General features: G+C 44.6%; 1 protein-coding gene across 3 annotated transcripts in view; it reads left to right on the top strand.

Moving 5' to 3' along the window:
- Nucleotides 1-12,317, top strand: part of LOC115132513 (polypeptide N-acetylgalactosaminyltransferase 6-like) — a 29,380-nt gene extending 17,063 nt beyond the window's left edge. For all 3 annotated transcript variants that reach the window (XM_029665244.2, XM_029665242.2, XM_029665243.2), the window contains exons 6-12: nt 3,786-4,020; nt 4,787-4,904; nt 6,092-6,292; nt 6,697-6,828; nt 6,954-7,055; nt 7,272-7,430; nt 9,209-12,317. In XM_029665244.2, coding sequence (XP_029521104.1) covers nt 3,786-4,020; nt 4,787-4,904; nt 6,092-6,292; nt 6,697-6,828; nt 6,954-7,055; nt 7,272-7,430; nt 9,209-9,322 — 1,061 coding nt within the window. In that variant the 3' untranslated portion in view covers nt 9,323-12,317. The remainder of the gene's footprint in view (nt 1-3,785; nt 4,021-4,786; nt 4,905-6,091; nt 6,293-6,696; nt 6,829-6,953; nt 7,056-7,271; nt 7,431-9,208) is intronic.
- The last annotated feature ends 927 nt before the right edge of the window (nt 12,318-13,244 follow it).

Below are 13,244 nucleotides of genomic sequence, written 5' to 3'. Positions count from 1 at the left end.
TGGGAAGCAAGGCAGAACATGGTGAAGACAGGGAAAGATTGGGGGGTGGAAGGGATAGTGAGGAGGGTGGAAGGAGATTTGAGGGGGAGGATGAAGAGGGAGGAGAGGAAGTGGGGGCAGCATGCTGCTCGGGAGAGGTGGAAGGGGGGTTTAGGGCTGGGTGTCATTTAGATTTGTAAGAGGATAGATTAGGGACGGGGAGATAGGGAGAGGTATTTTGTAGGGTAACGGGGAGGGAAGATGCTCCCCTGAGGTTTTGTTTGTGGTTTATGTTTTAGTTTAATTAGTTTATTTAAAATACCATTATTTGTGTATGTATGTAAATTATGAGTTGTAAAGAATGAATGGTATTGAAGATAATAAATTATTTTTATTAAAAATTTTAAAAAAATAGGCTGTAATTAGTTTCACGTTCCGTTTGTTGTTTTGCTTTGTATGATATTGAGTTATTTCATGTACGTATTCTTTCATTTAAGTCATGAGTAACCTACACGCTGCATTTCGGTCCGACTCTCTTTCTACAACCGAAGAACGGCGTTACAGAAACACCCACCACTCACGGACCGAGCAGCGTGTGAACTGGCAGGATCTGAAGGAGGACGTTATGGACAGCAGAAGCATGGAGTATACTACGTGGGAAGAAATCGAAAGGTGGGCGGCCGATCCAGAGCGAGTGCAGGAGCCCGCCTGGGATTCCCTACAGCAATGCGAAGAGGGCTACAGGCTAATGGAGTCAAAAAGGAAAACACGGCGACGCAGAGCGAAAACCGAAAGTAACGGGGGAGAGCGCAGAGAGAGAGTGGCTGAGTCAGGAGTCAGACCTGAGCCTACTCTCCCTGTTAATTGCGAGGAGCAGCAATATAGGGACTTCTGGTCTTGGGAGAGGATATTAGACGGAAAAGGACCCTGGGCGCAGCCGGGAGAATATCGCCGTTCCAAGGAAGAAGCAGAGGCAGCCGGAGATAGGAGCCGACGATACGAGGGAACACGGTTGGCAAGGAAGCCGGTAAAGCAACCGGCTAGAAGGGTGAATAGTTATGCCAGGTAGGAAACCTGCGCATACTCCCTGTGCTCACCGTTGGGCTAGAGAGACCGGGCAGGCACCGTGTTATGCTATGGAGCGCACGGTGTTTCCAGTGCGGGTGCAGAGCCAGGTGCGGCACATACCAGCCCTTCCTATTGGCCGGGCTAGAGTGGGCATCGAGCCAGGTAAGCTTGGGCAGGCTCGGTGCTCAAGAGCTCCAGTGCGCCTGCACCGTCCGGTCTATCCAGAGCCACCTCTACACAACAGTCCTCCGGTAGCAGCTCCCCGCACCAGGCTTCCTGTGCGTGTCCTCGATCAAATACCACCAGTTCCAGCACCACACACCAGGCCTTCAGTGCGCCTCGCCTGTTCAACACAGCCAGAGCCTTCCTTCCCTCCTACGCTGTCGGAGTCTCCCGCCTGTTCAGCGCAGCCAGAGCCTGTCTCCTCTCCTGCGCTGCCGGAGCCTCCCGCCTGTTCAGCGCAGCCAGAGCCTGTCTCCTCTCCTGCGCCGCCGGAGTCTCCCGCCTGTTTAGCGCAGCCAGAGCCTGTCTCCTCTCCTGCGCTGCCGGAGTCTCCCGCCTGTTTAGCGCAGCCAGAGCCTTTCCTGCGCTGCCGGAGTCTCCTGCCCAGCACCGCCAGCTGCCCAGCCGCCAGTCTGTCCAGCTCCCAGTCTGTCCAGCTGCCCAGCACCGCCAGTCTGCCTCCGCCAGAAGTGCCAGTCTGCCAGGATCCGCCAGAAGTGCCAGTCTGATTCACCAGTGCCAGTCTGCCAGTCTGTCCAGCGTCGCCAGTCTGCCCAGCGTCGCCAGTCTGCCAGGATCCGCCAGAAGTGCCAGTCTGCCAGGATCCGCCAGAAGTGCCAGTCTGCCAGGATTCACCAGAAGTGCCAGTCTGCCAGGATCCGCCGGAAGTGCCAGGATCCGACGGAAGTGCCAGTCTGCCAGGATCCGCCAGAAGTGCCAGTCTGCCAGGATCCGCCAGAAGTGCCAGTCAGCCAGGATCTGCCAGTCTGCAGAGAGCTGTCAGCCTGCATGGAGCAGTCAGAGCTGTCAGTCTGCATAGAGCAGCTAGATCCGCCAGCCAGCCAGGAGTTACCGGAGCCTACTACCTGTCTGAGCTTCATCTCAGTACTAGGCGTCCTCTCAGTACTGGGCACCCTCTCAGTACTGGGTTTCCCCTCAGTCCCGGGCTGCCCCTCAGTCCCGGGCTGCATCAGTCCCGAGCTGCCCCTCGGTCCCGGGCTGCCCCTCGGTCCCGGGCTGCCCCTCGGTCCCGAGCTGCCCCTCAGTTATGTGGGGATCAGGGTGAGGACTATTAGGCCATGGTCGGCGGAGAGGGTGGATTATCCCAGGACGCGAAGGGGAGGAACTAGGACATTCATGGAGTGGGGTCCACGTCCCGAGCCAGAACCGCCACCATGGACAGACGCCCACCCGGACCCTCCCTATGCTCTTGAGGTGCGTCCCGGAGTCCGCACCTTAGGGCGGGGGGTTCTGTCACGCCTTGGTCATTATATTTTGTGTTTTTGGTATATGTTTGGGTAAGCCAGGGTGTGACATGGGTTTATATGTTGTGTTTCGTATTGGGGTTTGTAGTAATTGGGATTGTGTTGATTAGGGGTGTGTCTAGTTAGGCTTGGCTGCCTGAGGCGATTCTCAATTGGAGTCAGCTGCTTATCGTTGTCTCTGATTGGGAACCGTATTTAGGTAGCCTGAGTTCGCGTTGTATTTTGTGGGTGTTTGTCCTGTCTCTGTGTTGTAGTCACCAGATAGGCTGTAATTAGTTTCACGTTCCGTTTGTTGTTTTGCTTTGTATGATATTGAGTTATTTCATGTACGTATTCTTTCATTTAAGTCATGAGTAACCTACACGCTGCATTTCGGTCCGACTCTCTTTCTACAACCGAAGAACGGCGTTACAGCCATGAGTTGAGGACCAATGAAATCAGATTCCCTCCCTCTTGCAAAGATTACATCATCATCCCCTTCATTTGAGGAAGTCTACTGATTTTAAATATTTTATAAATGAAATGTTTTTTGTTGTTGTGTTAAAACATTTTAATATATCACAATACACATTTAGTAATGACCGGATGTATTTTAAACTTCACGCAACGTAACGCTTTTGTATGACTTAATAAAAAATAATTGACGAGTGGGGGAGAAAATGTGGTTGTACATTGATAAGCACACCAAAGACTGCATTAACCAATGTAAATAAAGAGGGCACTTCTAAAAGCCTGTTTCACACCAAGGCCTGCTGAGTTTGCACGATAACTGTCATTTCATTTTGATTTCGGCACAAATGAAAATGTAGCACTGACTTGCCCAATGGATTGGTGTTTCAGCGTTGTCTCAATGACGAGTTCTGCATTCAACTAGCCATGTGCAACTTGCACATGCAACGTTACACAACATTCAAATAGAAAAGTATTGTGTCGAGAGTGTATATGATGTTCTGTCATGTAGAATTGGAAATGGAGTCAGCTTCATTCATAACATCTCTATCTGCAATGTTCCACAGCGTTTGTCAGCTGAACCTCCTTTTTGTTCTTTTGTTGTAATAATGATTACCTAGGCTTCATTCATAACATCTCTATCTGCAAGTCTTTTTGTTAAATAATGATCCAGTTACTGAACACTACCCTCCTCTCCCCTCCTCTCACCCTCCTCCCTCCTCTCACTCCTATCCCCTCTTCTCACCCTCCTCTCACCCTCCTTTCCTCTCACCCTCCTCTCACCCTCCTCTCCCCTCCCAGGTGAGTGTTTCCATGGCTGGCTGGAGCCCCTGCTTGCTCGTATCGTAGAGGAGCCCACGGCTGTGGTCAGCCCAGAGATCACCACCATCAACCTGAATAACTTTGCCTTCAACAAGCCTGTAGCCACCTCTAAGGCCCAGAACAGAGGAAACTTTGACTGGAGCCTCACCTTCGGCTGGGAGGGCATCCCCGAGCAGGAGAGGAACAGACGCAAAGACGAGACCTACCCCGTCAAGTAAGGGCTAGGGACCCACCAAACATAATTTACATCATTTATTTAATTTACCCTTTATTTAACCCCCTGCATAGTGATGTTAATGAAAAGCTCACAATTCAGCATGTATAGTAACTTCAATATTACAGTAACACTTTACACAATATTATCTCATGCTTTCAAACAGCGTTAATAAAGTGGAATATATCTAGTCTAAAACAGCCATATACATGGAGTGTACAAAACATTATGAACACCTGCTCTTTCTATGACAGAATGACCAGGTGAAAGCTATGGTCACTTGTTAAATCCACTTCAATCGGTGTAGGTGCAAGGGAGAAGACGGGTTAAATCTATATTTTTAAGGCTAGAGACAATTGAGACATGGATTGTGTATGTGTGCCATTCAGAGGGTGAAGTGCCTTTTGAACGGGGTATTGTAGTTGGTGCCAGGCGCACCAGTGTGTCAAACACTGCAATGCTGCTGAGTTTTTCACGCTCCACAGTTTCCCCGTGCATATCAAGAATGGCCCAGCACCCAAAATACATCCAGCAAACTTGATACAACTGTGGGAAGCATTGGAGTCAACATGGGCCAGCATCGATGTGAAACGCTTTCGATGCTCCCAACGAATTGAGGCTGTTCTGAGGGCAAAAGAGGGGGGAGGGTGCAACTCAATATTAGGAAGGCGTTCTTAATGTTTTGTACACTCTGTGTAACACTATTATCTCATGCTTTTGCATTGCATTGACACCATGTGTCACCTCTACGGGTCTGTTCCTTCAGAACTCCAACGTTTGCCGGTGGTCTCTTCTCCATCTCCAAGAAGTACTTTGAACACATTGGGACGTACGACGATAAGATGGAGATCTGGGGGGGTGAGAATGTGGAGATGTCCTTTAGGGTTAGTTTCCCCTCTTCTCTTTCCTCTAACAGCGTTAATGAAGTGGAATTTATCAAGAACTTTAGCAAGTCTAAAACACTGCGCTATATGTAGAGAGTTGAGGCATTATGCTTTCTCAACGACATTCTGTTTCTGTTGATTATTACCTACAGTTAATTGGTTGAATGGTGTCATGTGACCTCAACGTTGTATATGGCTCTGGTCTTAAATAATCTCCCTTGTTTCTACAAATCTCCCACCTTAATTGCACATGTTGGAGTGATTTGAAATGACATGTGCTGTAACATGTACATGGTGTGAGCATGTATATCTGCAATTGGAATTTCCAGGTGAAGGAAAAAGGAGGGCAGTCATAGGTAGTCAATCAGTCTGGTTTATTACAAGTTGCAATTAGGAGACACCACCCAGCACAGAAGCAGGAAATGAACGCAGGAAAGGAAATGTCTAACTGGCCTCCTGGAGACAGGCCCTTAATATCCTAATCAGACATACAGCCCCAAATGTTCTGTAAACACCAACATTGCATGTCTACTTATATTAACTATATAATTATGAATACATACCTACTGTATGATAGCTAGCAAATGAATTAGCGTTAGCCTGACCTTCTACTTCTGAAGAAGAAAAATGTTTTATTTCTACAAGTTCCAAAAGCTAACCAAACAAAAACATGACTTTTATGAGACGTGTTTGTGCATTAGTAGCACCATTTCTAACTTATTTACATTTGTTTTTACTTACACTTGTATGTTGACTCCATATTGACATTGAAGTTTTAAGTTTTGGCTGACTTTTCTTATCAGATGTACAGTTCTGAACCTGAAGTGAACATAACTGTACACTCGCAAACTCCATTAAAAACAAGGGCTGAGGGGCTTACTTTGCTCCCTTGCTTGACTAATCATTTGGACCGACAACAAATATGGCCGCGGGGATTCCCCCAAGGGCATAGGGCGAGGGTAAGTGGGCGAGGGTAAGTGGACGAGGGTAAGTGGACGAGGGTGTGTCTTTTATGAGTTTGAAACGCAGCCGGTGACTTTGTCAGCTGCTACAGGATCAGTGTTGTCATCAATACAATTAGCAAATAATCGGTGTGTCCTTGGTCATTGTACCTCCAGTGACAAGGCAGGTCACTAAGTTATTCAGCTAACTGTTATCAACTTTCTGACATCACCCCCCTCCCCCAGGTGTGGCAGTGTGGGGGCCAGCTGGAGATCATTCCGTGTTCTGTGGTTGGTCACGTGTTCCGTACCAAGTCCCCCCACACCTTCCCTAAAGGCACTGAGGTCATCACACGGAACCAGGTACGATTAGCCGAGGTCTGGATGGACGACTACAAACGCATCTACTACCGACGCAACAGTAACGCTGCGAAGATGGCCAAAGAGGTATGTGCTCAGTCAACTCCAAGTGTCCTACTGCTAGATATAGTTAAGCACATGGCATGTCCCAAGTTTCATAATTAGATAATCTTGTTTTGCCAGATTTGGTAATGTCACATTCGCTCGACACAAAAGGAAGATCTTAATCAAGGCTCACTGTAAGCCAACACACTACTGCAGAAAGGGCTTGGTGACATCTCAGAGCGTGTGAATCTGTGTTTTGCAGAAAGGGCTTGGTGACATCTCAGAGCGTGTGCATCTGTGTTTTGCAGAAAGGGCTTGGTGACATCTCAGAGCGTGTGAATCTGTGTTTTGCAGAAAGGGCTTGGTGACATCTCAGAGCGTGTGAATCTGTGTTTTGCAGAAAGGGTTTGGTGACATCTCCGAGCGTGTGAATCTGTGTTTTGCAGAAAGGGTTTGGTGACATCTCCGAGCGTGTGAATCTGAGGGAGAGCCTACATTGTAAGAACTTCACTTGGTATTTGAATAATATCTACCCCGAGATGTTCATACCAGACCTCACCCCGACCAAGTTTGGAGCGGTAAGTCTCGTTCCCAAATCCCTTCAGGTGTACACAACCACACTCACTCACTGTAGTCGTTTTCCGTTGTGCCTTAGGGACAGCAGTGCATGTTTATTCGCTGTGTTGATATCGTGTTTGTGCAGATTAAGAACTCTGGCACTCAGAGCTGTCTGGATGTAGGAGAAAACAACCAAGGAGGAAAGCCACTGATCATGTACACCTGCCACAACATGGGGGGCAATCAGGTACTGTACTGCCACTGTGGTAGATGGTGACTCAGTATCGACTCTCATTGAATTGGATGATGTCTCTTTTGGAACAAGTAGGCTTAATGTATTCAAGGCTTAATGTACCCTTATCATAAAGACTTTATACATTCTCTGTAAGCCTTCAGAAGGTAAAGGGACCCAGTTTTATAAGGAAAGTTCCTCAGTCTTTGTATCTCTTCTCTGTCACCCCAGTACTTTGAGTATACGTCCCATAAGGAGCTGCGTCACAACATAGGGAAGCAGCTGTGTCTGCAGGCCAACCCCCAGCCAGACCAGGTTAAGATAGAGCTCTGTACACTGAAGGGCCAAGGGACCAGCGTGGCCCCACAACAGGAGTGGCTCTTTACAGAGGTAAGGAAAATGACCTGGACAAGCATGCATACATGCACACTCATACACAGTGCCTTCAAAGTATTATACTTTTATACTAAAGGGCACTATCATCATTTTCACAAATTCACAGTATTATTCCAATCTCATAGTGTGGAAATATATACACAGTGTCTTCAGAAAGTGTTCACACCCCTTGATTTTTTTTTCTCCTAACGACCGTTCCACAGGTGCATGTTCATTAATTGTTTATGGTTCATTGAACATGCATGGGAAACAGTGTTTAAACCCTTTACAATGAATATCTGTGAAGTTATTTGGATTTTTACGAAATATCTTTGAAAGACAGGGTCCTGAAAAAAGGGACGTTTCTTTTTTTGCTGAGTTTAGTAACCCAAAAAAGTGTTAAGCAAATAAAAATGTTTTATATTTGAGATTCTTCAAAGTACCCACCCTTTTCCTTGGTGACAGCTTTACACACTCTTGCCATTCCCTCAACCAGCTTCACCTGGAATGCTTTTCCAACAGTCTTGAAGGAGTTCTCACATATGCTGAGCACTTGTTGGCTGCTTTTCCTTCACTATGCGGTCCAACTCATCCCAAACCTTCTCAATTGGGTTGAGGTCGGGTGATTGTGGAGGCCAGGTCATCTGATGCAGCACTCCATCACTCTCCTTGGTCAAATAGCCCTCACACTGCCTGGAGGTGTGTTGGGTCATTGTCTTGTTGAAAAACAAATGATAGTCCCACTAAGCGGGATGGGATGGCGCATCGCTGCAGAATGCTGTGGTAGCCATAAAGGTTAGGTTTACCTTGAATTCTAAATAAATAACCGACAGTGTCACCAGCAAAGCACCATCACACCACCTCCTCCATGCTTCACGTTGGGAACCACACCTGTGGAGATCATCCGTTCACCTACTCTGCGTCTCACAACGACATGGCGGTTGGAACCAAAAATCTCAAATTTGGTCTAATGTCCATTGCACGTGTTTCTTGGCCCAAGCAAGTCTCTTCTTGTTATTGGTGTCCTTTTAGTTGTGGCTTCTTTGCAGCAATTAGACCATGAAGGCCTGATTGACACAGTTTCCTCTGAGAAGTTGATGTTGAGATGTGTCTGTTACTTGAACTCTGTGAAGAATTTATTTTGGCTGCAATTTCTGAGGCTGGTAACTAATGAACTTATCCTTTGCACAGAGGTAACTATGGGTCTTCCTTTCCTGTGGCGGTCCTCATTAGAGCCAGTTTCATCATAGAGCTTGTTGGTTTTTGTGACCGCACTTGAAGAAAATTTCAAAGTTCTTGAAATATTCCATATTGACTGACCTTCATGTCTTAAAGTAATGTTGGACTGTCGTTTCTCTTTGCTTATTTGAACTGTTCTTGCCATAATATGGACTTGATCTTTTACCAAGTAGGCCTATCTTCTGTATACCACCCCTACCTTGTCACAACACAACTGATTGGCTCAAACGCATTAAGAAGTATCTCCTGTTAATTAATGAAATGCATTCCAGGTGACAACCTCAAGAAGCTGGTTGAGAGAATGCCAAGAGTGTGCAAAACTGTCATCACGGCAAAGGGTGGCAAGTAGCCACCCTATTTGATATTTTTTTATCACTTTGTTTTGGTTACTACATGATTCCATATGTTATTTAATGTAGAAATGTAGAAAATAGTCAAAGTAAAGAAGAACCCTAGAATGAGTAGGTGTGTCCAAACTTTTGACTGGTTCTGTATCTGTCCATAGCTGCAGTACATGGTCTGACTATGTAGTGTTAACCCTCTGTCCTCTCCAGGAGAATCTCCTCCAGAACCCAGCCAGTGGAAAGTGCTTACTCCTGATAGGGAGCCAGATAGTGATGTACTACTGCAACACAGCTGATCTCAACCAGCACTGGACATTCAGTTGACCTCCCTGAACTTTAACCACTGACATTAACCATAACTAAAGCTTGTACTGGACCTTGACCCCTCTATCAGCCCATCCACCCATAGACTCAGGGTCAAGAAGGAAAGGCCAGTACCAGCTGAGGACAACAGGACAGGACCATATGCCGCTGAGAACACAAAATTGCTGACTTGAGAGGAATGAACTGGTAGAACATGGAGTACTGCATACCTATGTGAATGAGCTCAGGATTTAACCTCTTGACTGTTTTAACTATATTTATGATGGAGACTCAGGAATGAAGGTGGTCTGGTTCCTTCTTGTGGTGGGGAGGGAACTGAACACTGCAGCCTGGGTTGTGTTCATTAGGGGAAGATATTTCGAAGCAGAGTGAAACTGTGATCTCCACTCCTACCTGAACTTGTCCAATGAGAACACAGATTTAAATTTGTTGCAAAACATTTTGCTACAGTATACCCTACTAAACATGACCCTGAACTGGCAGGCAGTGATATGCTCTACCCAGCTAATATGGTAGGAAGAGGTCCATCACTGACCACTAAAATCTTAAAACCTGTCCGTTCCGCCAGCGGAACCCCTTGCAAACAGCCAATGAAATTGCAGGGCGCCAAATACGAAACATAAATCTCATAAATCAAATTTCTCAAACATACAAATATTACATTTTAAAGATAAAATTCTCGTTAATCCAGCCACAGTGTCTGATTTCAAAAATGCTTTACAGCGAATGCTCCACAAATGATTATGTTAGATCACCACCAAGCCACAGAATAAACACAGCCATTTTTCCAGCCAAAGAGAGGAGTCACAAAAAGCACAAATAGAGATAAAATGAATCACTAACCTTTGATGATCTTCATCAGATGACACTCATAGGACTTCATGTTACACAATACATGTATGTTTTGTTCGGTAAAGTGCATATTTATATTTAAAAAATTCATTTTAATTTGGCGCGTTACGTTCAGTAGATCTAAAACATACAATTTAGCTTAGAGACCCATCAAATTACACAAATACTCATAATAAACATTGATAAAGGTACGACTATCATACATGGAATTAGAGAAATACTTCTCCTTAATGCAACCGCTGTCAGATTTTTTAAAAACTTCACAGAAAAAGCAAACCATGCAATAATCTGAGAACAGTGTTCACACAACAAAGAAGTCAAAGCGATATCCACCATATTGGGTCGTCAACATTAGTCATAAATAGCATTAGAAATATTCACTTACCTTTGATGATCTTCATCAGAATGCACTCCCAGGAATCCCAGGTCTACAATAAATGCTTGATTTGTTCGATAAAGTATATCCTCATGTTAGGGCGTTTGGTAAGCAAATCCAAACGCGCGTGCAGTTCCAGCACAACGTCGGACGAAAAGTTCAAAAAGTGATATAACAGTCCGTAGAAACCTGTCAAACCTTATAGGATGTTTTTAACATAAAAGTTCAGTAATGTTCCAACCGGAGAATTGCTTTGTTTGTAGAAAAGCAATGTAACGAGAGGTAACTCTCTCGAGACCGCGCATCATGGGAACCAAGGCACTCCGCCAGACCACTGACTCAAACAGGTCTCATGAGCCCCTCCTTTATAGTAGAATCCTCAAACAAGTTTCTTAAGACGGTTGACATCTAGTGGAAACCTTAGGAAGTGAAAAATGACCCCATAGACACTGTGTATTCGATAGGCCAAGCTTTGAAAACCTACAAGCCTCAGATTTCCCACTTCCTGGTTGGATTTTTCTCAGGTTTTCGCCTGTCATATGAGTTCTGTTATACTCACAGACATAATTCAAACAGTTTTAGAAACTTCAGAGTGTTTTCTATCCAATACTACTAATAATATGCATATATTAGCATCTGGGACAGAGTATCAGGCAATTTACTCTGGGCACCTTATTCATCCAAGCTACTCAATACTGCCCCCCTGTCACCAAGAAGTTAACTTGTCATCAAGAAGTTAACAGAAGATCCTTTTCTTTATACTCCAGATTTTAAATAATTGTTTTGTTTGTCTAATTTACACTATGTTTGTCAGGAAATTAATGTAGACATTGTGAATGTTGTTGCTAAGACAACGCAAATATCTGCCAAAGGGAGAGGTGTAAAAAAATGTTGAGCTTATTTGTCATAGTAAACTGACATACTGTATGTTCCTTACAGGATATACCAGAGGTAAAGGGAAATTCAAAATCATGACAAATATTCCTATAAACATATGAAGGATTGGAATGGAAATTGAATGAGTACTTTTGGGGGATTTTAATTTAGTTTAATTCTTGATTTATTAACATGCATTCAATACGACTTGTGATATCATTTTTAATTTATTTATTTTACCATCTTTTGGCCACATTAAATGAATAAAAACAAGGAGATTGTGTATTACAGCCAGCATTTGATACCATGTCTTTCCAGCAGCGTCTACCAATGTAATACTTGGTTGGTTTCTAGCTCTTTGTTTTTAGTTTTTTTTGTTCCTGGTTATGTACTACTTTACATATGGCACGAACTGAAAGTACTGTGTATTCAAAATACAATGCTATTATGCAAATTATCTGGCAAGGTAACTAAGGGATGCTGGATATCATGCTCTTGTGTGTGTCTGTTCCTATGTGACTTTCATACTTTTTGATTCCAGACCAACTTTTTCTCGCTGGAGATATGGGCCCTGTTCTTATCAGAACCCACAAGCTGATAATAAGAGACTATTCTTTTTGTCCCAAATGGTACACCGTTCCCTATAGTACACTACTTTTGACGAGGGCCCGTAGGGATCTGGTCAATAGTTATGCACTATGTAGGTAATAGTGTGGTATTTGGGACTTATGAATTCCTACAATAATAAACCTTGTTCCGGGTGAGCTGTTGAATAGGCTAGTTAATGATAAATATATCTTTCTCTCACAATTTGCTTTGCACAATATTGTTTATGCAAGGAGTGGTTTTGGACTCTTAAGGTAATTCCTTATTAAATGAATTATAACTTGGGCAAGTTCTAAGTTAATGACGACTATGAACGTGTGTTTGACGGACTAATCTTAAGAAAGACATGTAATTTATTTCTATTTGGAAATGAAAGTTGAGGGTTGTCTCGCCTCGGCTTCAGGCTTCGCAAACGAGGTGAAAGACTGTGGCTGAGGATTGTCAAACCAGGGCCCGGTTTACCAATCGCTTACGAGTGTTATTTTAACGATGCATCTTTCCTACAACAGCCAAAGATGTGACATGCGTTTCCCAAAATACCACGCAGAGAGAACGGTCACTAAGTGCGTTGTTCACTCCCATGCTTCCCACAGTTGTGTTGAGTTGGCTGGATGTCCTTTGGGTGGTGAATCATTCCTAATACACATGGGAAACTGTTGAACCTGGAAAACCCAGCAGCTTTGCAGTTCTTGACACAAACCGGTGCGCCTGGCACCTACTACCATACCCGTTCAAAGACACTTAAAATCTTTTGTCTTGCCCATTCACCCTTAGAATGGCACACATACACAATCCATGTCTCAATGCTTAAAAATCCTTCTTTTAATCGGTCTTCTCCCTTTCATCTCTACACTGATTTGAAGTGACATCATTAAGGGATCATAGCTTTCACCTGATCAGTCTGTCATGGAAAGAGCAGGTATCAATGTTGCGTATACTCAGTATTTCATGTGTATCCTAACGTGCGCAATGTTTCCCCAAATCTTGATTTAGTGCTTTATTGTAGGGTGAGCAATATAATAAAACGCCTCTATTTGCAGCCATGGGTGATATCTTTCTAGGAGCTGATCCGTCATCAGTATTGTGGCATAATTCTAATGTTAAGGTCAGATTTGAATGGAGAAAGCTGATCCGAGAGCAGTGCTGCCTTTGGATCCTATCAGTATTGACATCAACAATGCACTTAGCGAACGTTCTCTCTGCGTGGTGTTT

This window comes from Oncorhynchus nerka, linkage group LG7 (assembly GCF_034236695.1).
Source record: "Oncorhynchus nerka isolate Pitt River linkage group LG7, Oner_Uvic_2.0, whole genome shotgun sequence".
NCBI lineage: Eukaryota > Metazoa > Chordata > Actinopteri > Salmoniformes > Salmonidae > Oncorhynchus > Oncorhynchus nerka.
The sequence above is the reverse complement of the archived record's forward strand: the minus strand, read 5'-3'. Positions and strand labels throughout refer to the sequence as shown.